This window comes from Bombina bombina, chromosome 4 (genome assembly GCF_027579735.1).
Source record: "Bombina bombina isolate aBomBom1 chromosome 4, aBomBom1.pri, whole genome shotgun sequence".
Classification (NCBI taxonomy): Eukaryota; Metazoa; Chordata; class Amphibia; order Anura; family Bombinatoridae; genus Bombina; species Bombina bombina.
In genome coordinates this window covers 1,083,797,832-1,083,822,462 of record NC_069502.1, presented here as the reverse complement: position 1 = coordinate 1,083,822,462, position 24,631 = coordinate 1,083,797,832, and the positions used below count along the sequence as shown (strand labels likewise).

The 24,631-nt window shown below is 41.3% G+C and overlaps 1 protein-coding gene across 1 annotated transcript in view; it reads right to left on the bottom strand.

The window, feature by feature from the left end:
* SRBD1 (S1 RNA binding domain 1) overlaps window positions 1-24,631 on the bottom strand; it is an 823,313-nt gene that overhangs the window by 513,996 nt on the left and 284,686 nt on the right. The window contains exon 14 of the mRNA XM_053712257.1: window positions 185-281. Coding sequence (XP_053568232.1) covers window positions 185-281 — 97 coding nt within the window. The remainder of the gene's footprint in view (window positions 1-184; window positions 282-24,631) is intronic.

The following is a 24,631-nucleotide window of genomic DNA, read 5'->3' as shown; positions in this document are numbered from 1 at the left end:
TGAAAGACTTCATAGACAATTTTTTTTTTAGTATTTAACCAACATACATATTTGTTAAAAAATAATCTCCATATTATTATCATGCCTATCTTTGCTTTGATTACATCATTCTATGTTAAATGCCCCTTTAAGGGGCATTTTTTTCTTTTATTTCCGTTTTGGTATTTTATAAGGTGTCACTTACTTAAAATGAAGCAACAGCCTTTTTATTTTCTCAGATTCTTGGATTCCCCGTCCAGGCCCAGTATGTAAATACACAACATCAGTATGAAGAATCTGATCTAAAAAACAAAACAAAAAATTATGCTTAACTGATAAATATCTTTCTTTCCGGCCATAGAGAGTCCACAACGTCATTAAATTACTAGTGAGATATACACTCCTGGCCAGCAGGAGGAGGCAAAGAGCACCACAGCAAAGCTGCTAAGTGTCACTTCCCTTACCCATAACCCCCAGTCATTCAGCCGAAGGGAAATGGAAAAAGATGATAACACAAAAGGTGTAGAGGTGCCTGAGATTTAGAAGGAAAAAAAAAGGGTGGGGTCGTGGACTCTCCATGTCCGTAAAGAAAGAAATGTATCCGGTAAGCATAAATTGTATTTTCTTTCCTAAGACATGAAGAGTCCACAACGTCATTCCAATTACTAGTGGGAACCAATACCCAAGCTAGAGAACATGGAATGAATAGGGAGGATGAACAAGACAGGCCGGCCTAAACAGAAGGCACCACCGCTTGAACAACCTTTCTCCCAAAGGAAGCCTCAGCCGAGACAAAAGTATCAAATTTGGAAAATTTGGAAAAAAGTATGCAGAGAGGACCAAGTTGCAGCCTTGCAAATCTGTTCCACAGAAGTTTCATTTTTAAAAGCCCACGAAGATGAAACAGCCCTAGTGGAATGAGCCGTAATTCTCTCAGGAGGCTGCTGTCCAGCAGTCTCATAAGCAAAACGAATCATACTTCTCAACCAGAGGTAAAGAGAAGTAGCAGTAGCCTTCTGACCCTTACGCTTTCCAGCTAAACAAACAGGGCAAAAGACTGGCGAAAATCCTTAGTAGCCTGTAGATAGAATTTTAGAGCACGCACCACATCCAAGTTGTGCAACAGACGTTCCTTAATGAGAAGTAGGATTAGGACAGAGAGAAGAAAACAGAATTTATGTTTACCTGATAAATTACTTTCTCCAACGGTGTGTCCGGTCCACGGCGTCATCCTTACTTGTGGGATATTCTCTTCCCCAACAGGAAATGGCAAAGAGCCCAGCAAAGCTGGTCACATGATCCCTCCTAGGCTCCGCCTACCCCAGTCATTCGACCGACGTTAAGGAGGAATATTTGCATAGGATAAACCATATGATACCGTGGTGACTGTAGTTAAAGAAAATAAATTATCAGACCTGATTAAAAAACCAGGGCGGGCCGTGGACCGGACACACCGTTGGAGAAAGTAATTTATCAGGTAAACATAAATTCTGTTTTCTCCAACATAGGTGTGTCCGGTCCACGGCGTCATCCTTACTTGTGGGAACCAATACCAAAGCTTTAGGACACGGATGATGGGAGGGAGCAAATCAGGTCACCTAGATGGAAGGCACCACGGCTTGCAAAACCTTTCTCCCAAAAATAGCCTCAGAAGAAGCAAAAGTATCAAACTTGTAAAATTTGGTAAAAGTGTGCAGTGAAGACCAAGTCGCTGCCCTACATATCTGATCAACAGAAGCCTCGTTCTTGAAGGCCCATGTGGAAGCCACAGCCCTAGTGGAATGAGCTGTGATTCTTTCGGGAGGCTGCCGTCCGGCAGTCTCGTAAGCCAATCTGATGATGCTTTTAATCCAAAAAGAGAGAGAGGTAGAAGTTGCTTTTTGACCTCTCCTTTTACCGGAATAAACAACAAACAAGGAAGATGTTTGTCTAAAATCCTTTGTAGCATCTAAATAGAATTTTAGAGCGCGAACAACATCCAAATTGTGCAACAAACGTTCCTTCTTCGAAACTGGTTTCGGACACAGAGAAGGTACGATAATCTCCTGGTTAATGTTTTTGTTAGAAACAACTTTTGGAAGAAAACCAGGTTTAGTACGTAAAACCACCTTATCTGCATGGAACACCAGATAAGGAGGAGAACACTGCAGAGCAGATAATTCTGAAACTCTTCTAGCAGAAGAAATTGCAACCAAAAACAAAACTTTCCAAGATAATAACTTAATATCAACGGAATGTAAGGGTTCAAACGGAACCCCCTGAAGAACTGAAAGAACTAAGTTGAGACTCCAAGGAGGAGTCAAAGGTTTGTAAACAGGCTTGATTCTAACCAGAGCCTGAACAAAGGCTTGAACATCTGGCACAGCTGCCAGCTTTTTGTGAAGTAACACAGACAAGGCAGAAATCTGTCCCTTCAGGGAACTTGCAGATAATCCTTTTTCCAATCCTTCTTGAAGGAAGGATAGAATCTTAGGAATCTTAACCTTGTCCCAAGGGAATCCTTTAGATTCACACCAACAGATATATTTTTTCCAAATTTTGTGGTAAATCTTTCTAGTTACAGGCTTTCTGGCCTGAACAAGAGTATCGATAACAGAATCTGAGAACCCTCGCTTCGATAAGATCAAGCGTTCAATCTCCAAGCAGTCAGCTGGAGTGAGACCAGATTCAGATGTTCGAACGGACCTTGAACAAGAAGGTCTCGTCTCAAAGGTAGCTTCCATGGTGGAGCCGAAGACATATTCACCAGATCTGCATACCAAGTCCTGCGTGGCCACGCAGGAGCTATCAAGATCACCGACGCCCTTTCCTGATTGATCCTGGCTACCAGCCTGGGGATGAGAGGAAACGGCGGGAATACATAAGCTAGTTTGAAGGTCCAAGGTGCTACTAGTGCATCCACTAGAGCCGCCTTGGGATCCCTGGATCTGGACCCGTAGCAAGGAACTTTGAAGTTCTGACGAGAGGCCATCAGATCCATGTCTGGAATGCCCCACAGTTGAGTGACTTGGGCAAAGATTTCCGGATGGAGTTCCCACTCCCCCGGATGCAATGTCTGACGACTCAGAAAATCCGCTTCCCAATTTTCCACTCCTGGGATGTGGATAGCAGACAGGTGGCAGGAGTGAGACTCCGCCCATAGAAAGATTTTGGTCACTTCTTCCATCGCCAGGGAACTCCTTGTTCCCCCCTGATGGTTGATGTACGCAACAGTTGTCATGTTGTCTGATTGAAACCGTATGAACTTGGCCCTCGCTAGCTGAGGCCAAGCCTTGAGAGCATTGAATATCGCTCTCAGTTCCAGAATATTTATCGGTAGAAGAGATTCTTCCCGAGACCAAAGACCCTGAGCTTTCAGGGATCCCCAGACCGCGCCCCAGCCCATCAGACTGGCGTCGGTCGTGACAATGACCCACTCTGGTCTGCGGAAGGTCATCCCTTGTGACAGGTTGTCCAGGGACAGCCACCAACGGAGTGAGTCTCTGGTCCTCTGATTTACTTGTATCCTCGGAGACAAGTTTGTATAGTCCCCATTCCACTGACTGAGCATGCACAGTTGTAATGGTCTTAGATGAATGCGCGCAAAAGGAACTATGTCCATTGCCGCTACCATCAAACCTATCACTTCCATGCACTGCGCTATGGAAGGAAGAGGAACGGAATGAAGTATCCGACAAGAGTCTAGAAGTTTTGTTTTTCTGGCCTCTGTCAGAAAAATCCTCATTTCTAAGGAGTCTATTATTGTTCCCAAGAAGGGAACCCTTGTTGACGGAGATAGAGAACTCTTTTCCACGTTCACTTTCCATCCGTGAGATCTGAGAAAGGCCAGGACGATGTCCGTGTGAGCCTTTGCTTGAGGAAGGGACGACGCTTGAATCAGAATGTCGTCCAAGTAAGGTACTACAGCAATGCCCCTTGGTCTTAGCACAGCTAGAAGGGACCCTAGTACCTTTGTGAAAATCCTTGGAGCAGTGGCTAATCCGAAAGGAAGCGCCACGAATTGGTAATGCTTGTCCAGGAATGCGAACCTTAGGAACCGATGATGTTCCTTGTGGATAGGAATATGTAGATACGCATCCTTTAAATCCACCGTGGTCATGAATTGACCTTCCTGGATGGAAGGAAGAATTGTTCGAATGGTTTCCATTTTGAACGATGGAACCTTGAGAAACTTGTTTAAGATCTTGAGATCTAAGATTGGTCTGAACGTTCCCTCTTTTTTGGGAACTATGAACAGATTGGAGTAGAACCCCATCCCTTGTTCTCCTAATGGAACAGGATGAATCACTCCCATTTTTAACAGGTCTTCTACACAACGTAAGAATGCCTGTCTTTTTATGTGGTCTGAAGACAACTGAGACCTGTGGAACCTCCCCCTTGGGGGAAGCCCCTTGAATTCCAGAAGATAACCTTGGGAGACTATTTCTAGCGCCCAAGGATCCAGAACATCTCTTGCCCAAGCCTGAGCGAAGAGAGAGAGTCTGCCCCCCACCAGATCCGGTCCCGGATCGGGGGCCAACATTTCATGCTGTCTTGGTAGCAGTGGCAGGTTTCTTGGCCTGCTTTCCCTTGTTCCAGCCTTGCATTGGTCTCCAAGCTGGCTTGGCTTGAGAAGTATTACCCTCTTGCTTAGAGGACGTAGCACTTTGGGCTGGTCCGTTTCTACGAAAGGGACGAAAATTAGGTTTATTTTTGGCCTTGAAAGGCCGATCCTGAGGAAGGGCGTGGCCCTTACCCCCAGTGATATCAGAGATAATCTCTTTCAAGTCAGGGCCAAACAGCGTTTTCCCCTTGAAAGGAATGTTAAGTAGCTTGTTCTTGGAAGACGCATCAGCTGACCAAGATTTCAACCAAAGCGCTCTGCGCGCCACAATAGCAAACCCAGAATTCTTAGCCGCTAACCTAGCCAATTGCAAAGTGGCGTCTAGGGTGAAAGAATTAGCCAATTTGAGAGCATTGATTCTGTCCATAATCTCCTCATAAGGAGGAGAATCACTATCGACCGCCTTTACCAGCTCATCGAACCAGAAACACGCGGCTGTAGCGACAGGGACAATGCATGAAATTGGTTGTAGAAGGTAACCCTGCTGAACAAACATCTTTTTAAGTAAACCTTCTAATTTTTTATCCATAGGATCTTTGAAAGCACAACTATCTTCTATGGGTATAGTGGTGCGTTTGTTTAAAGTGGAAACCGCTCCCTCGACCTTGGGGACTGTCTGCCATAAGTCCTTTCTGGGGTCGACCATAGGAAACAATTTTTTAAATATGGGGGGAGGGACGAAAGGAATACCGGGCCTTTCCCATTCTTTATTTACAATGTCCGCCACCCGCTTGGGTATAGGAAAAGCTTCTGGGAGCCCCGGGACCTCTAGGAACTTGTCCATTTTACATAGTTTCTCTGGGATGACCAACTTGTCACAATCATCCAGAGTGGATAATACCTCCTTAAGCAGAATGCGGAGATGTTCCAACTTAAATTTAAACGTAATCACATCAGGTTCAGCTTGTTGAGAAATGTTCCCTGAATCAGTAATTTCTCCCTCAGACAAAACCTCCCTGGCCCCATCAGACTGGTTTAGGGGCCCTTCAGAACCATTATTATCAGCGTCGTCATGCTCTTCAGTATCTAAAACAGAGCAGTCGCGCTTACGCTGATAAGTGTGCATTTTGGCTAAAATGTTTTTGACAGAATTATCCATTACAGCCGTTAATTGTTGCATAGTAAGGAGTATTGGCGCGCTAGATGTACTAGGGGCCTCCTGAGTGGGCAAGACTCGTGTAGACGAAGGAGGGAATGATGCAGTACCATGCTTACTCCCCTCACTTGAGGAATCATCTTGGGCATCATTGTCATTGTCACATAAATCACATTTATTTAAATGAGAAGGAACTCTGGCTTACCCACATTCAGAACACAGTCTATCTGGTAGTTCAGACATGTTAAACAGGCATAAACTTGATAACAAAGTACAAAAAACGTTTTAAAATAAAACCGTTACTGTCACTTTAAATTTTAAACTGAACACACTTTATTACTGCAATTGCGAAAAAATATGAAGGAATTGTTCAAAATTCACCAAAATTTCACCACAGTGTCTTAAAGCCTTAAAAGTATTGCACACCAAATTTGGAAGCTTTAACCCTTAAAATAACGGAACCGGAGCCGTTTTTAACTTTAACCCCTTTACAGTCCCTGGTATCTGCTTTGCTGAGACCCAACCAAGCCCAAAGGGGAATACGATACCAAATGACGCCTTCAGAAAGTCGTTTCTATGTATCAGAGCTCCTCACACATGCGACTGCATGTCATGCCTCTCAAAAACAAGTGCGCAACACCGGCGCGAAAATGAGGCTCTGCCTATGATTTGGGAAAGCCCCTAAGAATAAGGTGTCTAAAACAGTGCCTGCCGATATAATCTTATCAAAATACCCAGATTAAATGATTCCTCAAGGCTAAATATGTGTTAATAATGAATCGATTTAGCCCAGAAAAAGTCTACAGTCTTAATAAGCCCTTGTGAAGCCCTTATTTACTATCTTAATAAACATGGCTTACCGGATCCCATAGGGAAAATGACAGCTTCCAGCATTACATCGTCTTGTTAGAATGTGTCATACCTCAAGCAGCAAGAGACTGCTCACTGTTCCCCCAACTGAAGTTAATTCCTCTCAACAGTCCTGTGTGGAACAGCCATGGATTTTAGTAACGGTTGCTAAAATCATTTTCCTCATACAAACAGAAATCTTCATCTCTTTTCTGTTTCTGAGTAAATAGTACATACCAGCACTATTTTAAAATAACAAACTCTTGATTGAATAATAAAAACTACAGTTAAACACTAAAAAACTCTAAGCCATCTCCGTGGAGATGTTGCCTGTACAACGGCAAAGAGAATGACTGGGGTAGGCGGAGCCTAGGAGGGATCATGTGACCAGCTTTGCTGGGCTCTTTGCCATTTCCTGTTGGGGAAGAGAATATCCCACAAGTAAGGATGACGCCGTGGACCGGACACACCTATGTTGGAGAAACAACAATTTCCTGATTAATATAATTCTATCCAAAACCACTTTAGGGAGAAACCCCAATTTGGTGCGAAGAACCGCCTTATCCGCATGAAAGATAAGGTAAGGTGAATCACACTGCAAGGCAGAGAGTTCTGAAACACTCCGAGCAGAAGAGATAGCAATAAGAAACAAAACTTTCCAAGATAACAGTGTATCTATGGAATGCATTGGCTCAAAAGGAGCCTGCTGCAAAACTTTAAGAACAAGGTTAAGGCACCAAGGAGGAGCAACAGGTTTAAACACAGGCCTGATTCTAACCAGGGCCTGACAAACAGATTGAACACCTGGCACATCTGCCAGACACTTATGTAAAAGAATAGATAGTGCAGAAATCTGAACTTTCAGAGAAATAACTGACAACCCTTTCTCCAGACCTTCCTGGAGAAAAAAAACAAAATTCTAGGAACCCTGACCCTATTTCAAGAGTAGCCCTTTGATTCACACCAATAAAAGTATTTATGCCATACCTTATGGTAAATTTTACCAAAAACAAACAGGCTTGCGAACCTGAATAATAGTATAAATGACGGACTTAGAAAACCCACAGTTAGTCAGAACTAAGCGTTCAATCTCCAAGCAGCCAGCTTCAGAGAAATGAGATTTGGATGGAGGAATGGACCCTCAGTTAGGAGGTCCTTCCTCAGCGGTAACCTCCAAGGTGGAAGAGATGACATCTTCACTAGGTCTGGATACCAGAACCTGCGAGACCATGCAGGAGCTATTAGAATTACTGATGCCCTCTCCTGTTTTATTTGAGCAATGACTCGTGGAAGGAGCGCAAACGGAGGAAACAGGTATGCTAGACCGAAATCCCAAGGAACAGCCAGAGCATCTATCAAAGCGGCCTGCGGATCTCTTGACCTTGAACCGTACCTTGGAAGCTTGGCGTTCTGCCGAGACGCCATCAGATCCAACTTCGACACCCCCACTTGAGGGTTAACCTGGAGAACACCACTGGATGGAGAGCCAACTCCCTGGGATGAAATGTATGTCTGCTCAGGAAATCCGCCTCCCAGTTGTCCACGCCTGGAATGTGGATGGCAGATAGACAACAATTGTGAGCGTCCAAGCACTGAATAATCCGTGCCACCTGCTTTATGGCTAAGGAGCTCTGAGTTCCTCCCTGGTGGTTGATGTAAGCCACTGAGGTGATGTTGTCTGATTGGAACCTGATAAACCGGGCTAAGGACAATTGAGGCCAAGCCATCAGAGCATTGTAGATCGCTTTTAACTTCAAGATGTTTATGGGAAGAGCAGACTCCTCCCGAGTACATAATCCCTGCGCCCTTACCAAGTCCCAGACTGCTCCCCAGCCTAGCAGGCTGGCGTCCATGGTCACTATCACCCAGGAGGGTCTCCGGAAGCATGTGCCCTGAGACAGATGATCCTAAGAAAGCCACCACGATAGAGAGTCTCTTGTCAACTGATCCAGATCTATACTCTGAGACCGATCTGAATGATCTCCGTTCCATTGACTGAGCATGCATAACTGCAGAGGTCTCAAATGGAATCAAGCAAAAGGAATGATGTCCATGGAAGCGACCATCAGACCAATTACCTCCATACACTGAGCCACTGATGGCCGAACAGTAGACTGTAGAGAGAGGCAAGAGGAGAGAAGTATTGATTTTCTGACCTCCGTCAGAAAAATCGCCATAGATAGGGATTCTATTATGGTCACTAAGAAGCAAACTCTTGTAGCTGGAACAAGGGAACTCTTCTCCAGATTCAGTTTCCAACTGTGGGAACGTAGAAAAGACAACAAGATCTCTGTATGCGAGTTTGCTTGTTTAAAAGATGGTGCCTGAACCAAGAAATCATCCAGATAAGACCTGACAACTCCCAAGAGAGCCCCCAAAACCTTTAAGAAAAATCTGGGAGCTGTGGCAAGGCCAAACGGAAGAGCAACAAACTTAAAGTGCTTGTCTTGAAAAGCAAATCTCAGTAACTGGTGATGATCCCTGTGAATGGGAACATGAAGATAGGCATCCTTCAGATCTATGGTCGACATGAACTGAGCCTCTTGGACCAACGGAAGAATGGAACGAATGGTTTCAATTTTGATGGCCGGAACCCTGAGAAACTTGTTTAGACTTTTTAAGTCTAAAATGGGTTAAAAGTTCCCTCTTTTTTGGGAACTGCAAAAAGATTTGAATAAAATCCTAGACCCTGTTCTCTTACTGGAACTGGAACAATCACTCCCAATGAGTAGAGGTCCTGAACGCACTTTAATAATGCCTCTCTTTTTACCTGATCCACAGATAACCTTGAGAGAGGAAATCTGCCCTAGGGAAGACGAGATTTGGGACATCTCGTGTCCACACTTGACAAAAACAGGGAAAGTCTGCCCTCCACTTGATCCCATCCTGGACCGGGAGCAGACCCTTCATGCTGACTTAGACTCAGCTGAGGGTTTCTTTGATTGCTTCCCCTTGTTCCAAGACTCATTGGGTCTCCAAGAAGACTTGGACTGCTCCTGCTTGTAAGAGGGAAAGACTTTTGACTTTTCAAGTTATGAAAGGAACGAAAATTACTTTAACGTCCTTTAGGTCTGTTCTTCATGTCTTGTGGGAGAAAAGACCCTTTTCCACCCGTAATATCAGAAATTATTACTTGTAAGGAAGCGCCAGGAGCTTAGACTTGGAGGTAACATCAGCTGACCAAGATTTAGGCAACAGAGCCCTACGGGCTACAACAATGAAGCCAGACATCTTGGCTCCTAGTCTAATGATTTGCATGTTAGCATCAGAGATAAAAGAACTGGCTAATTTGAGAGCCTTAATTCTATCTTGAATCTCCTCCAACGGAGTTTCTTCTAAAATTAATTCAGACAAGGCATCGCACCAATAAGATGCTGCACTTGCTAGTGTGGCAATACAAACTGCAGGGTGCCATTAAAGACCCTGATGAACATACATCTTCTTCAAATAAGCCTCCAGCTTTTTGTCCATGGGATCCTTAAAGGAACAACTATCTTCGATAGGGATCGTAGTTCTCATAGCCAGAGTAGAAATAGCCCCTTCTACCTTAGGCACCGTGCGCCATGAATCTATAATGGAGTCGGCAACAGGAAACCTCTTTTTAAAGACGGGAGACTGGGAGAAAGGTATCCCTGGCTTCTCCCATTCCTGTGAAATCTCCGTCACATAGTCTGGAACAGGAAACACTTCCACAGAGGAAGGAACATCATAGTATTTTTAAAGCTTACTAGATTTCTTAGGGTTGACAGCGACAGAAGAGTCGGAGTCTATAACTAGGGCAGCAAATATGTTAGGAAAACAAAGTAAGGACCACATCACCACTTCCTAACTGCTTAAAAGCCATTACTTTTTTTTTTTTTTTATATATTTAATGTTTTTTTTTTACAGAAAACTTGAAACACCATGACAAATGACAAAGTAATGCTTGGTTATACAGTCCAGAACAATAAACAATAATAACATAAACATCATGTGACACCTGAACCTTACAAAAAACTGACAAGGTAATGCTTATTTAGACAGTCTAATAAAAATACACTCATAAATTCTTGAGCAAAACATTACTAATGACAAAATCTGGACCTAAGCAGAAAAAAGCTGAAAAAATACGAAAATAAAAGCACCAACAAATAATGGCGTATCTAGTAAATTAACAATACTGCAACAGCCTCAGTCTAGGTGAGACGAGACAAACCAAAATCAAACAAGACGAGACATAACCAAGCAAAGCAGATCAAAACAAAACAACACAACACCACACAACAAAACACAACACAAAACACAAAACACACAAGAAAAAAAAAAAAAAAAAAGGGGGGGGGGAATCCCCGCCCTCCTCCCTACCCTTCCACCTCTGCCTCAGACTCTCTTCCAGGCCGCTCAATCCAGGTATACGGAAAAACATTTAATAGGGTCAATTCCGCAAAACTCACTGAAGCTAAGAACGGTGAGAGAATTACCCTCTGGAGCATAGCCGGGTAGGACAAGATGACCGGTGACCACTTCCATAGAAACTTCTTAATTCTATTCTCTGAAGCATCATACAGATGGTGTGATTCAAAAAGAATTTGATTTTGAAGAATTTTAAAAACCATAGAGAGTCCGGGGACATGTCTGGCTTTCCAGTTTTTAAGTATGCAAAATCTTACTGCAAGAATAATTGTATTAAGACTATTTATAGTATTACTATTATAGACATCCTTTAACTGGAATAAAAAGATAATATCCTCGGCAGAAAGAGCAATTGTGACTTTATATAATTTGTTAAACCAGAAGATGATTTTCAGCCACAGTTGTCTAACTTTAGGGCATAGCCAGAACATATGAAATATATCTGCTCTAAAGTGTGCACAACGCGGACATGTACTGACCGAAGCTGGATAGATCTTCGTTAGTTTCCATGGAGAAATATAAAACTTATTAATCAATTTCATATGCGATTCATTCCAGGCCACTGGCACTTTACATTTAGAAATTAATTCAAAGCTGTACTTAATTAAATCATAATTTACAGAAGGCATTACAGGTTCCCAAGATTTACAAATATTGTCCTTCACTACCAGGCTCTGCTTATTCAGCATGATATCATACATCAAAGAAATCGAAGAGTCACCTGAAGTGAACTTTTGTATGCATAGCTTAATATCTGACCAGGCCACCAAAGATGGGGGATACCACCTCTGCTCTAAGATAAAGTGGCGGATCTGAAAGTAGGCAAATAGATTTGTTCTGGGTAGTCCAAAATTGTTAAATACCTCCTCTGCGCTTAATACTTGACAATTATCATCAAGTAGTTGTTTAACATAGCAAAGCCCTTTATACGCCCAAACCTTAAATACTTTTTGATACAGACCCGGAAGAAAATTTGGATTACTTAAGATAGGTAAGAATTCTGATATAGAGTAATCTATGTCTAACATTCTACAGAATTTCTGCCAGGCCAGTATTATATTCTTAAAAGAGATGAGACAACTCACATTTTGCGGTAATTTCTGCGCTTTTAAATGTAAAAGGGCTTTTAAAGAGAATGGAGCAATTAGAAAAGATTCTAATTCTACGGATGATACTAAACCGGATTCCGCGAGCCAATCTATCGCTATTTTGGCCATGGCAGCCAGATTATACAATTTTAGATTAGGAAGGGCTAAACCCGCTACCCCCGTATTTTGCATTAACCTCTTGAGTGCTATTTGTGGGTTTTTATTATTCCATATAAATTTGGAAAAAATTGCATTTATTGAATTCAGATCCTTGTATGATATGAATAGTGGGAGATTCTGCAGTGGATATAGCAACCGCGGAAAAATAATAGACTTGATAAGATTAACTATTGCTGTCAAAGATAAAGGAAAGGCCATCCATAGACGTAAATCTGTGGCAATCCTTTCAAGTAACGGGTCAAAATTATCTTTATACCAGAAGGATGGATTTTTATGTAGGACCAAACCAAGATATTTAATGGCCTCAACTCGTTTAAATGGAACCTCAGCAGATAATACTTTTGAATTATTAAAACACATAAGTTCACTTTTTTCCAAGTTTATCTTATACCCGGAGAAAGAACTGAACAATGTCAAAGTTTGCAAGACAGCCGGTATAGCTTGATGCGTATTAACCAAGAATAATAGCACATCATCGGCATATAGTAGAGTTTTAAGGTACTGCGTACCAAAAGGGACTCCTAATAAAACTTCTCTAAATCTTATTGCGAGAGGTTCTAAGGCAATATTAAAGAGTATGGGGGACAACCTTGTCTGGTACCTCGTTGTAATACAATTTTAGAAGAAACCGAGCCATTAATAAATATGTAAGAGATTGGATTATGATATAATCTATGGATGAACTGTACAAATTCACCCATAAATCCAAACTGCTCTAAAGCCTTAAATAAATATTCCCAAACGATAGAATCAAATGCTTTAACGGCATCCAGGGAGAGAATAGCTACATCTTGCCATAAAGGCTCCTTCTTACCCTTATCAACATTCCAAGCATAATCTAAAAAATTGATTAACTTGCGGAAATCTTTTGTAGGATTTCTTGCCATCATGAATCCCGATTGGTCTGGATGTATAATTTTATGTAGACAGGAAGACAGTCTCGACGCTATAATCGTCATAAGTATCTTATAGTCTATATTTAAGACTGAAATTGGTCTATAGGAGGCCGGGTCTTCAGGATTTTTACCTTTTTTTAGGATAAGCGAGATGTTTGCAGCCGCAAAATAACTTGAAATAGTATTCTTTGTACCATAGTAAAAATTGAATAATTTTTCTAGTACTGGAAGTACCTCATCGCCAATACACCTATAATATTCCGCAGGGAAACCATCTGGACCTGCGGCTTTGTTTAACTTTAAATTATCTATGGCTTTTCTTATTTCTTCTATTGAAATCGGTGCATTAATTGCAGATAAGTCCTCAGATGCTAGTTTGGGTACCGTTACCGAATTCCAAAAGATATCTTGGTTTGCTTTATTAGTATCTATCGCTGAATAAAGTTGTTGATAATAATTCAAAAAGGTTTCTACAATTTCTTTAGTTTCTGTCGATCTACCTTTGTCTGTTTGAATGGCAAGAATAAGATTTTTCTTTTTTCTGGCTTTAGTGAGTCTAGCCAGATATTTAGCAGAGTAGCCATGTATACCTCTAAAGTGAAGATTTATTTTTGCTTCTTCTTGTATGGATTTTTGTTTAAGAAAAAGATCCCTTACTTTTCTGTTTGCTCTGTAGCTTCCCCAATTCCCTTCTGTACGGTTTAAGCAAAATTTCCTATAAGAATTTCTAACTTGATTTGTGATTTGAATTTCTCGAGCTTTCTTCTTCTTCCCAGCTATGCTCACATAGGATTGAATCTCACCCCGTAATACTGCTTTATAGGCTTCCCAAAAAAATTCCGGTTTATGAAGATAGTTCATATTATCCGTATAAAAATGACCCCAGGATTCTTTCAAATAGCTAATAAATTTAGAATTAGTATGTAGGTAGCGAGGAAAAACAAAACCCGGTATTTTCATCCTTTCCTTGTTACCTGTGGGAAAACATAATGAAATAATCGCGTGATCCGAGATTATAATATCTCCCACCTCTACCTCTACTTCGCGTATGGATAATGCTTCAATGATTAAAAAGAAATCTATTCTGGAAAAGGTTCAGTGAGCCATAGACTCACATGAAAATAATAATTTGTCGGGATTTTTTAATCGCCAGATATCAATTAATTTTAGCTGGATACAAAATTGTTTTAAAAATTTAGCATTTCTCTCTTGAGCCGATCTATTCTTATCAGAAAATCTGTCCAGTACAGGGCAGAGAGTTGCGTTAAAATCTCCTCCTAATATTAAATTCTCAGAAATAAAAGGAAATAATTTCATTTTCATTTTTTCCCATAACTCCCTGGAGTATTTATTCGGGGCGTAGATGTTACATATCACTAGTTTTATATTTTTTAATTGGATTTGTAACAGAATGAATCTGGCATCTAGATCTGATTCTATATCCACTATCTTATAGTCTAAATCTTTATGGAGCAAAATCGCTACCCCACATTTTCTGCCACGCCCTGAGGTAGAAATTACTTTCCCTACCCATTTAATCCTCAATTTTGCTGCTTCCTGCTCATTGAGATGGGTCTCCTGCAAGAGGACTATATCTGGTTTGTGTAACGCTAAAGTTTTAATAATAAGTTTACGCTTGATGGGGGAGGTTATCCCCCCCACATTCCATGATACCACTTTTATTCCCTCACCCATCCAACATCAGGGAAGAAAAACAGATCACATAAGCACAACCTGGGGAAATATATAATATATATATATAGGAGAGAGAGATCTGCATATAAAACCACCTATCGGGGTGGGAGGAGGGAGAGCGAAAAAAAAAAAAAAAAAAAAAAACACCACCCCATATAACAAACAAACAACAAGCACACTATATACATTGAACAATTTCACTGTACCATCTACCAAGGACATCATATTGTCCTGATGCATAAAATCTCAGCAAGGGTTCAGCCTCTTTCTTATCTTGACCACAGAGATGTACTGTCGTCACTTCTCAATAGTCTCTATATATTTTTTTACCTCAGAGACCTCTCCAAAAGAGAGTCTTGCGTCTTGAACATCTAGTATGATTCGTGCTGGATAAACCATACGTGCCCTTAGACCCTTATTTATTAATTGCGAACAGTACGGGGCCATTACTCTTCTCCTGGCAGAGGGCTCAGAGGAAAAATCCTGAAATAATAACACCCTGCTGTTCGCAAATAGTGGGGGTTCAGAAGTTTTAAATAGCCTTAAGAGTTCCACCTTATCTTGGTAATTTAAAAGTTTAAACAGGCAAACTCTATTTTTGGACACACCATCCGGAGTAACCTTCCTTGGACCTAATCTTTGTGCCCGTTCGACCATAAGTGGTAATAAATTTGAAGTCATCCCTAGTGCTAGGGGCAATGTGGTAGAGGTAAATTTTAATAAATCTTCATACTCTGGTAATTCTGGGAGGCCAACTAGTCTAATATTTTTACGCCTGGAGCGATCTTCAAGATCCTCCAGGCGCAACTGCATATTTTTAATTTTAGATTCATTTTTTTGTGTGATCTCAGCCAATGTGTGGGTCTGGTCTTCAACATCCGAGATTCTTGTCTCTGCTTCTGTTAATCTCGCTGAGAATTGTCTAACATCAGCAGACAGTGAACCTATCTAAGAGGAGATAGACCCTAGATCTTTTTTAATGGCTTCAAATTGCGGGGAGAACATATCTGAGATTTTAGTTATAAGTTCTTGCAGATCCAGAGAACTTTTACTAGGTTCCATTGAGCTATCTAAACTGGTATCATTTACTTTATTTTTTTTATCTTTCGCTTTTGCAGGCATTATGGGTGAATTAGATTTCACCTGTGTGATATATTTTTCCATATAGTGAAATAAAAGATTCAGCAAAACTGGCTGGACAATACAATCCCAGCTTAAAATGTGAAAATATGAACAAACTATGTGTGACTGGGTATACCAGTATAAAACACCTTGACCCTTCCCTTTTTCTTGTTACCCTTGTCCCTTCCCCTTACTCCTTTTTCTTATCTTTTCCCCCTTACTGTCGGGGCAAATTCAACCTACAGATGTGTGAAGAAAAAAAAAAAAAAAAAAAACCACAACGTGAATACAAAGGACCGTGAAAAACAAAGAGCTTGCAAAAGACTTCCCACACTTAACCAGTTAGAAAGCAATTCATTCACCTTTCCCCTTCCTCTCCCCCTGCAACCTTAAAAGCCATTACTACTCTTACTCAAGAGATTAACGTGGACACAGCTAAACCCAAATCCTTGCTTTCAGGGAAAAGTACCCAGAAAAGGAAACATATCTTCAGACACTGAACTTGACCTCCTCCATTGACAAAGGCAAAGAGAATGACTGGGGTAATGGGTAAGGGAAGTGACACTTAACAGCTTTGTTGTGGTGCTCTTTGCCTCCTCCTGCTGGCCAGGAGTGAATATCCCACTAGTAATTGGAATGACGTTATGGACTCTTCATGTCTTTGGAAATAAATCTAGTATATGCTTTAGTTTTTAAATACATTTTTAAATGCTTTATAATGCATATTAAAAGTATGATATATAATAAAAATTACCAATATAAATATAGTATAATCTGCTCAGAAAAGCAACCAGTAAGCAATATTTTCTTTCGAGATGATGATAGTCCATAGTAGGGCTGGGCGATATGAGCAAAAATGAAAATTGCGATTTTGGACCCAAAAAAAATTTTAATCGTGATTTTCTTATAAATGACTTTAACACCTTAATTTTTTAATAAAATCTTTATTTAACACTACAGAATCTTAATGTACATGTTTATCAATGTCCAATACACTCTTGGAGCATAAAAATACAAACCATAAAATAGTTAAAATATAATAAGCTGACTGTGCTGTGGTTACATAGTAGCCACTAGCCAGTTCTTAGGTCTTCTGACACAACATTGTCATGTTTTCTTGGGCAGTTATTCTAACTGTGGTATGATTAACATATGAACTTCCCATACATCAGAAAAAAATATATCTTTCAAAAACGTAGCCTCTTCTTTAAAAGAAAGTCTTGTTGAAGGGTTTCAAAACATTTCAGAATGTGCACCATGGAAATTAGATCAGACAGTAGAGTAAAAGTGCAGTTGTACTTCCCTGTCTGAGCTATTTTCCATGGTGCACTTTCTGAACTGTTTGAGTCAATAAATACTTTCTTTAAAAGAAGAGGCTTCATTTTTTCTATGTAAACAGGCTTTATTTTACCTGTGTAGGCAGTTGTGACATCAGAGCGGAGGCAAACCGGCAAATTCCTCCAAAGCGCAGCTCCTGCATAGCCTCTCTACTCCCCCACCCCCTCATTTCCCTACAGAAGCCTGCGCGCAATGAACAGTTACAGCCGGCCCTCCTGTAGGTCAAAGGTGATGTCATAGGGGACGGGGCTAAAAATCGCATACTCTCGCGGTTTTTAAATCACATATGCGATTAATCGTGCAGCCCTAGTCCATAGGGCTCCATTACATGTGGGATATAATTACAACCACTAGGATGATGCCAACAACCCACACAAGAGTTCAATCCCTCCCATCTTTCCTCCATTTAAGAGAAAAGGAAACAGATGATAGGAAAAACAAAAGCAGGGTCTATAGAAGTGCAAATTAGAACTTTTGCCAGAAAAATTTAAACAAGTGTCGCCTATGGAGTATCATCATCCCTAAAGAAAACAAAATGTATTTCTTTCTTGACACGATGAGTCCAGGGATCAACTAATTACTATTGGGAATATCACTCAGGAGGTGGCAAAGAGCACCACAGCAAAGCTGTTAAATATCACCTCCCTTCCCTCCACACCCAGTCATTCGACTGAAGTAAAGGAGAGAAAGAAAGCAACAAGCTGCAGAGGTGTCTGAAGTTTATAACATACCAACAACCTGTCTAAAGAACAGGGTGGGCCGTGGACTCATCGTGTCAAGAAATAAATAAATTTATCAGGTAAGCATAAATTTTGTTTTCTTTCTAATGACACTATGAGTCCACGGATCATCTAATTACTATTGGGAATCAATATCCAAGCTAGAGTACACAGATGATAAGGGAGGCACAAGACAGGGAACCTAAACAGAAGGCACCACTGCTTGAAGAACCTTTTTCCCAAAAGAGGCCTCAGCTGTGGCAAAAGTGGCAAATTTATAGAATTTTGAAAAAGTGTGAAGAGAGGACCAAGTTGCAGCCTTGCAAATCTGTTCCACAGAAGCTTCATTTTTAAATGCCCAGGAAGAGGAAACAGCCCTCGTAGAATGAGCCGTAACTCTCTCAAGAGGCTGCTGTCCAGCAGTTTCATAGGCAAATCGAATGATACTCTTCAGCCACAAAGAAAGAGAAGTAGCCGTAGCTTTCTGTCCCTTACGTTTCCCCGAGAATACAAGAAATAGAGCAGAAGACTGAAAAAATAGAATTTTAATGTACGTACCACCTCCAGATTGTGCAGAAGTCGTTCCTTCTGAGAAGAAGGATTAGGACACAAGGCAGGAACAACAATCTCCTGATTAATGTTCCGGTCTGAAACCCTAATTTTCCGAATAAAAAATAAGGTAAGGAAACTCATACTGTAATGCTGAGAGCTCTGAAACTCTACGAGCAGATGAAATAGCAACAAGAAACAAAACCTGATAACAACTTCATAATCTAAGGAATGCATAGGCTCAAACAGAGCCCCTTGAAGAACCTTGAGACCTAAATTAAGACTCCAGGGAGAAGTAACTGGTTTGAACACAGGCCTGATCCTGACTAAGATATCTGACCCTTTAGGGAATTTGCCAATAAACACTTCTCCAAACCTTCTTGAAGAAAGGACAGGATTCTAGGAATCCTAACTCTACTCCAAGAATAGTCCTTGGATTCACACCAATACAGATATTTACGCCATATCTTATGGTAAATCCTTCTAGTCACAGGTTTACGAGCCTGAATCATGGTCTCAATGGTCAATTCCGAAAATCCACGCTTGGCTAAAATTAAGTGTTCAATCTCCAAGCAGTCAGCTTCAGAGAAACTAGATTTGTATGAATGAAGGGCCCTTGAAGTAGAAGGTCCTTCCTCAACGGAAGTATCCAGGGTGGAAGAGATGACATGTCCACCAGGTCTGCATATCAAATCCTGCGAGGCCATGCCAGTGCAATGAGGATTACTGACGCCCTCTCCTGCTTGATTCGAGCAATGACCCGAGGTAGAAGAGCGAAAGAAGGAAATAGGTATGCAAGACTGAAATTCCAAGGTACCGCCAGAGCGTCTATCAGTACCGCCTGAGGGTCCCTTTACCTCGACCCGTACCTCGGAAGCTTAGCATTCTGCCGCGATGCCATGAGATCCAATTCCGGCTGACCACATTTGAGAATCAGGCTGGAAAACACCTCCGGATGGAGTTCCCACTCCCCGGGTCTCCCTGCTCAGGAAGTTTGCCTCCCAATTGACAGCAATTGTGGGTCTCCGCCCACTGAATAATCTTGGCTACCTCTGTCATGGCCAAGGAACTCCGAGTTCCTCCCTGATGGTTGATGTAAGCCACTGAGGTTATATTGTCCGACTGGAACCTGATGAACCGGGCCGAGGCTAACTGAGGCCAGGTCAGAAGAGCATTGAAGATTGCTCTCAGTTCCAGAATGTTTATGGGAAGAACAGACTCCGACTGAGTCCATGTTTCCTTAGCCTTTAGAGAGCCCCAGACTGCTCCCCATCCCAGAAGGCTGGCATCTGTTGTCAGAATTACCCAAGAGGGTCTGTGAAAGCAGGTCCCCTGGGAGAGATGTTCCTGAGACAACCACCAAAGTAGAGAATCCCTTGTCTCCTGTTCCAGCTGTAATTGCGGAGACAGATCCTCATAATCTCTGTTCCACGGTCTGAGGTGGAAACGGGGAACAGGATGATGTCCATTGCCGCTACCATCAACCCGATTACCTCCATGCACTGAGCCACTGATGGCCGAGGAGAGGACTGAAGAGCTAGGCAAGAATCGAAAATCTTTGATTTCCTGACATCTGTCAGAAAAATCTTCATTGATAAGGAATCTATTATGGTTCCCAAGAAAATGACCGTTGTATTTGGAACTAAATAACTCTTTTCCAAATTCACCTTCCATCCGTGAGACCGCAGGAAAGTTAATAACATTTTCATGTGTATCTGTCGTCCAGATAAGGTGCCACGGCAATGCCCTGCAATCGGAGCACTGCCAGCAGGGATCCCAGAACCTTTGAGAAAATTCTGGGAGCTGTGGCAAGACCGAATGGAAGAGCCATGAATTGGAAGTGTTTGTCTAGAAATGCAAACCTTAGAAACTTGTGATGGTCCCTGTGGATGGGAACATGCAGGTACGCGTCCTTTAAATCCACAGAAGTCATAAATTGACCCTCCTGGACCAAAGGAAGAATGGAACAAATAGTTTCCATTTTGAAGGACGGCACTCTGAGAAATTTGATTAGACTCTTGAGATCTAAAATTGGTCTGAAGGTTCCCTCCTTTTTGGGAACTACGAACAGATTGGAATAGAATCCCAGACCCCTTTCCTGCATTGGGACAGAAACTATCACTCCCAGGTCGGAGAGGTCCCGTACACAGTGTAAGAACACCTCTCTTTTTGTCTGGTATACAGATAATCTTGAAAGCAGAAATCTGCCTCTGGGAGGAAAGGTCTTGAACTCTAGTTTGTATCCCTGGAACACAATGTCCACCGCCCTGGAATCCTGCACATCTTGAACCCCAGCCTGAGTGAAGAATGAAAGTCTGCCCCCTACAAGATCCGGTCCTGGATCGGGGGCAGGCCCTTCATGCTGTCTTTGACTCGCCAGCAGTCTTCTTGGATTGCTTTCCCTTGTTCCAAGACTGATTGGGCCTCCAGGAAGGCTTGGACTGCTCCTGCTTGGAGGAGGGAGTGGAAGGATTTCCCTTGAAATTTCGAAAGGAACGAAAATTACTCTGACATCCTTTTTGTTTATTTATCTTATCTTGAGGGAGGAAATGTCCCTTTCCTCCCGTAATATCAGAAATTATTTCCATCAAACCAGGACCAAACAAGGTCTTTCCCTTGTAAGGAAACGCCAAAAATTTAGACTTAGATGACACATCCGCAGACCAAGATTTTAACCATAAAGCTCTGCAAGCCAGAATGGCAAAACCTGAAATCTTAGCTCCCAGTTTAATAACCTGAAGGGAAGCATCTGTAATAAAGGAGTTGGCCAACTTAAGGGTCTTAATCCTATCCTGGATTTCTTTGAGGGGAGTGTCTGTCCAAATGGATTCAGACAGTGCATCAAACCAATATGCGGCCGCACTAGTGACCGTAGCAATACAAACTGCGGGTTGCCATTGTAAACCCTGGTGTACATACATCTTCTTGAGTAACCCCTCTAACTTTTTGTCCATAGGATCCTTAAAGGAACAACTATCCTCTATTGGAATAGTAGTTCTCTTGGCTAGTGTGGAAATTGCCCCTTCCACCTTGGGTACCGTCTGCCAAGATTCCTTGATAGAATCTTCTATAGGAAACATCTTTTTAAATATATTTCTGTATATTAGCAATGATTTCTGTAGCCCTATCTGGTACAGGAAATACCTCCACCATGGAGGGCACGTCAAAATACTTGTTTAGTTTACTAGACTTCTTAGGATTGACTACAACGGTAGTATCAGAGTCGTCCAGGGTAGCTAAAACCTCCTTAAGTAACAAACTGAGGTGTTCTAGCTTAAACCTGAAGAAAACCACTTCAGTATCAGCAGGAGGAATTACACTGTCTGAGTCTGAGATTTCACCTTCAGATGCTACCGAAATATCCTCCTCCTCAGGCTTCTGGAAGGATGTATTTGAAATAGCAACAGCTGTGTTAGTAACCTCATTTACTGATTGTTTACTTTTCCTCTTGCGCTTTCCCTGCAGCCTGGTAAAAGCAGACAACGCATCAGAAACCGCAGAGGACATGAGAGAAGCGATGTCTTGCAAAGTAACTCCAGACGGAGTAATGGAGGAAACGCAAAGCACTGGCTGTATGGACGCTAAGTTTTGGGACACTTGAGGAGAAAGCTGCGGCACATTTTTAACATTGTCAGAAGGCTCCTGAACAGCATCCGCCCTGTACAATGTTGGCTCAGAAAAAAGTATTTCCCTATAATGTAGTTCTCTCAATACATGAGGAACAGAAAGCGATTGGTGGTTCAACATTAGCATCAAAACATAAAGACCATGTAACATCTTGCAGGGCCTCTTGGTCCATCTTTATTCACCCCAAAACAACTGAATAATTAGATAGAAATTTTGATATTTTATTAAAAAATACCTCACAAAAAACGTTACTGTTCCTTTAAATATTTTAAAATAAACTGATTTATTTTATAGCAATAAAATAAATTGACAAGAAGTAATAAATGCTCCGGACACCCTTACACCTCAGCTTAACTTTGCTGAGGTACTTACCTGCCTGACTAATAATAGGCTGTTAGATGATCCGGGCTCTATCTATTTATTCTGGAGATGAAGTCCGCTCAAAAACGAAGACAGTGTGTTCCGTGTCACAGAACACTGGAACTATGAGTGGAAAGTGTGCAAAAAAATTTCGCGCTTCCGTTAGCCCCGCCCATCGTGGGTGTTACAAGAAAATAACTTCCCTCAGCTCTTTTAACTGTTGTATGCTGTTTAAATAATACGCAAGTTAAAAACACCACCTCTGAGCCTGCTCCTCGTCCCCAGTGCCTCCAATTACTGCCCAAAATAATTACTCTCCAAGTCGCAAGAGAATTATTATAATCTGTCCCATTGTATAATGTAATTTAAAGTGACATCTTTTATTCTGAACGTATACCCAGAAAATAAAAAGTCAGCACTTAACTTTATACATCTGCCCGGCAGCAAGGCAGCTCCCTAGGTTTGAGAGGCTTATTCACGCTTTAGCAATAGGGCAGCATCAGTATATGGGAGGTGCAGTGAGAATTATGTCCCACAAGTTCCCATTGCTTGAAAGCCACCACTGCTCTACTGAAGAGACTGATATGGACTACGGCTACACCCTAGAACAAAGCAGCACAATCTTGCACTACTTAAAAAAATAATAAAATCTTGCTTCAAGAATATTTTTTTAACACCTAACTTTACCACTTCCTTGCTCTAACGTAGGCAAAGAGAATGACTGGGATTGAAGGGAAGGAAGGTGATATTTAACAGCTTTGCTGTGGTGCTCTTTGCCGCCTCCTGCTGGACAGGAGTGATATTCCCAATAGTAATTAGATGATCCGTGGACTCATCGTGTCATTAGAAAGAAAATAATTTATCAGGTAAGAATAAACTTTGGGGTTTTTTCGTATAATGATGATAGTCCATAGGGCTCCATAACATGTGGAATTAATACCCAAGCATATAGTCCAAGTTAAGGAACGGGTGGGACAATTTTATAGCAGTTCCTATCTGTCAGACACTGCGGCCTGAAGGACTTTCCTGCCAAAAGCTAACATTTTGAAAAGGTATGCAAAGAAGACCATGTCGCAGCTTTGCAAATCTGCTTCATTTTGAAAGCCCAGGAAGTAGCAACTGATCTTATAGAGTGACCTGGAAGATTGTCTGAACTCCTAAGTAGCTTGAAGATAAAACTTCAATGCCCTGACAACATCATGATTTTATAAAAGCCATTCCTTAAAGTTAGAAAGATTAAGACACAAAAAGGTACAACAATCTCCTGATTGATATTTTCAGAAGAAACCACCTTATGAAGAAAATCATATTTAATATTAAAGGGACACTGAACCCAAAATGTTTCTATTTGGGATTCAGATAGAGCATGCAATTTTTAGCAACTTTCTAATTTACTCCTATTATCAATTTTTCTTCGTTCTCTTGCTATCTTTGTTTGAAAAAGAAGGCATCTAAGCTAAGGAGCCAGACAATTTTTGGTTCAGACCCTAAACACTACTTGTTTATTGGTGGGTGAATTTATCCACGAATTAGCAAGAACAACCCAGGTTGTTCACCAAAAATGGGACAGCATCTAAACTTACAGTCTTGCTTTTCAAATAAAGATACCAAAAGAATGAAGAAATTTCATAATAGGAGTAAATTAGAAAGTTGCTTAAAATTGCATGCTGAACCACGAAATAAAACATTTGGGTTCAGTGTCCCTTTAAGAACTGATTTATTCTTGTGAATCACTAGATTAAGCCGATAACTCAGAAACTCTACTAGGGGAGGAAATGGCTAGCAAGAGAAGCACTTTAAATCATAATAGCTGTATACCTACGAAGTGCATTGGTTCAAAAGGATGACCTTGCAGAACAGAAATAACTAAGTTCAAATTCCAGGGCGGAAATCAAGAAGTTTAGCTAACTTTAAAAAAAAACAGATAAGGCGGAAATTTTACCTTTTAGAGAGCTAACAGACAAACCCTTGTCAAGGACATCTTGTAAAAACTGAAGAAATCTAGGAATACTAAAGAAATACAAAAAAAATCCTCTGGAAGTACACCAATCAAAGTATGCCTTCCAAATATTGTGAAACATTTTTTGGGTAACATGTTTTCTGGCTTGATTCAGAGTGTCAATAACTAAGTCAGAGAA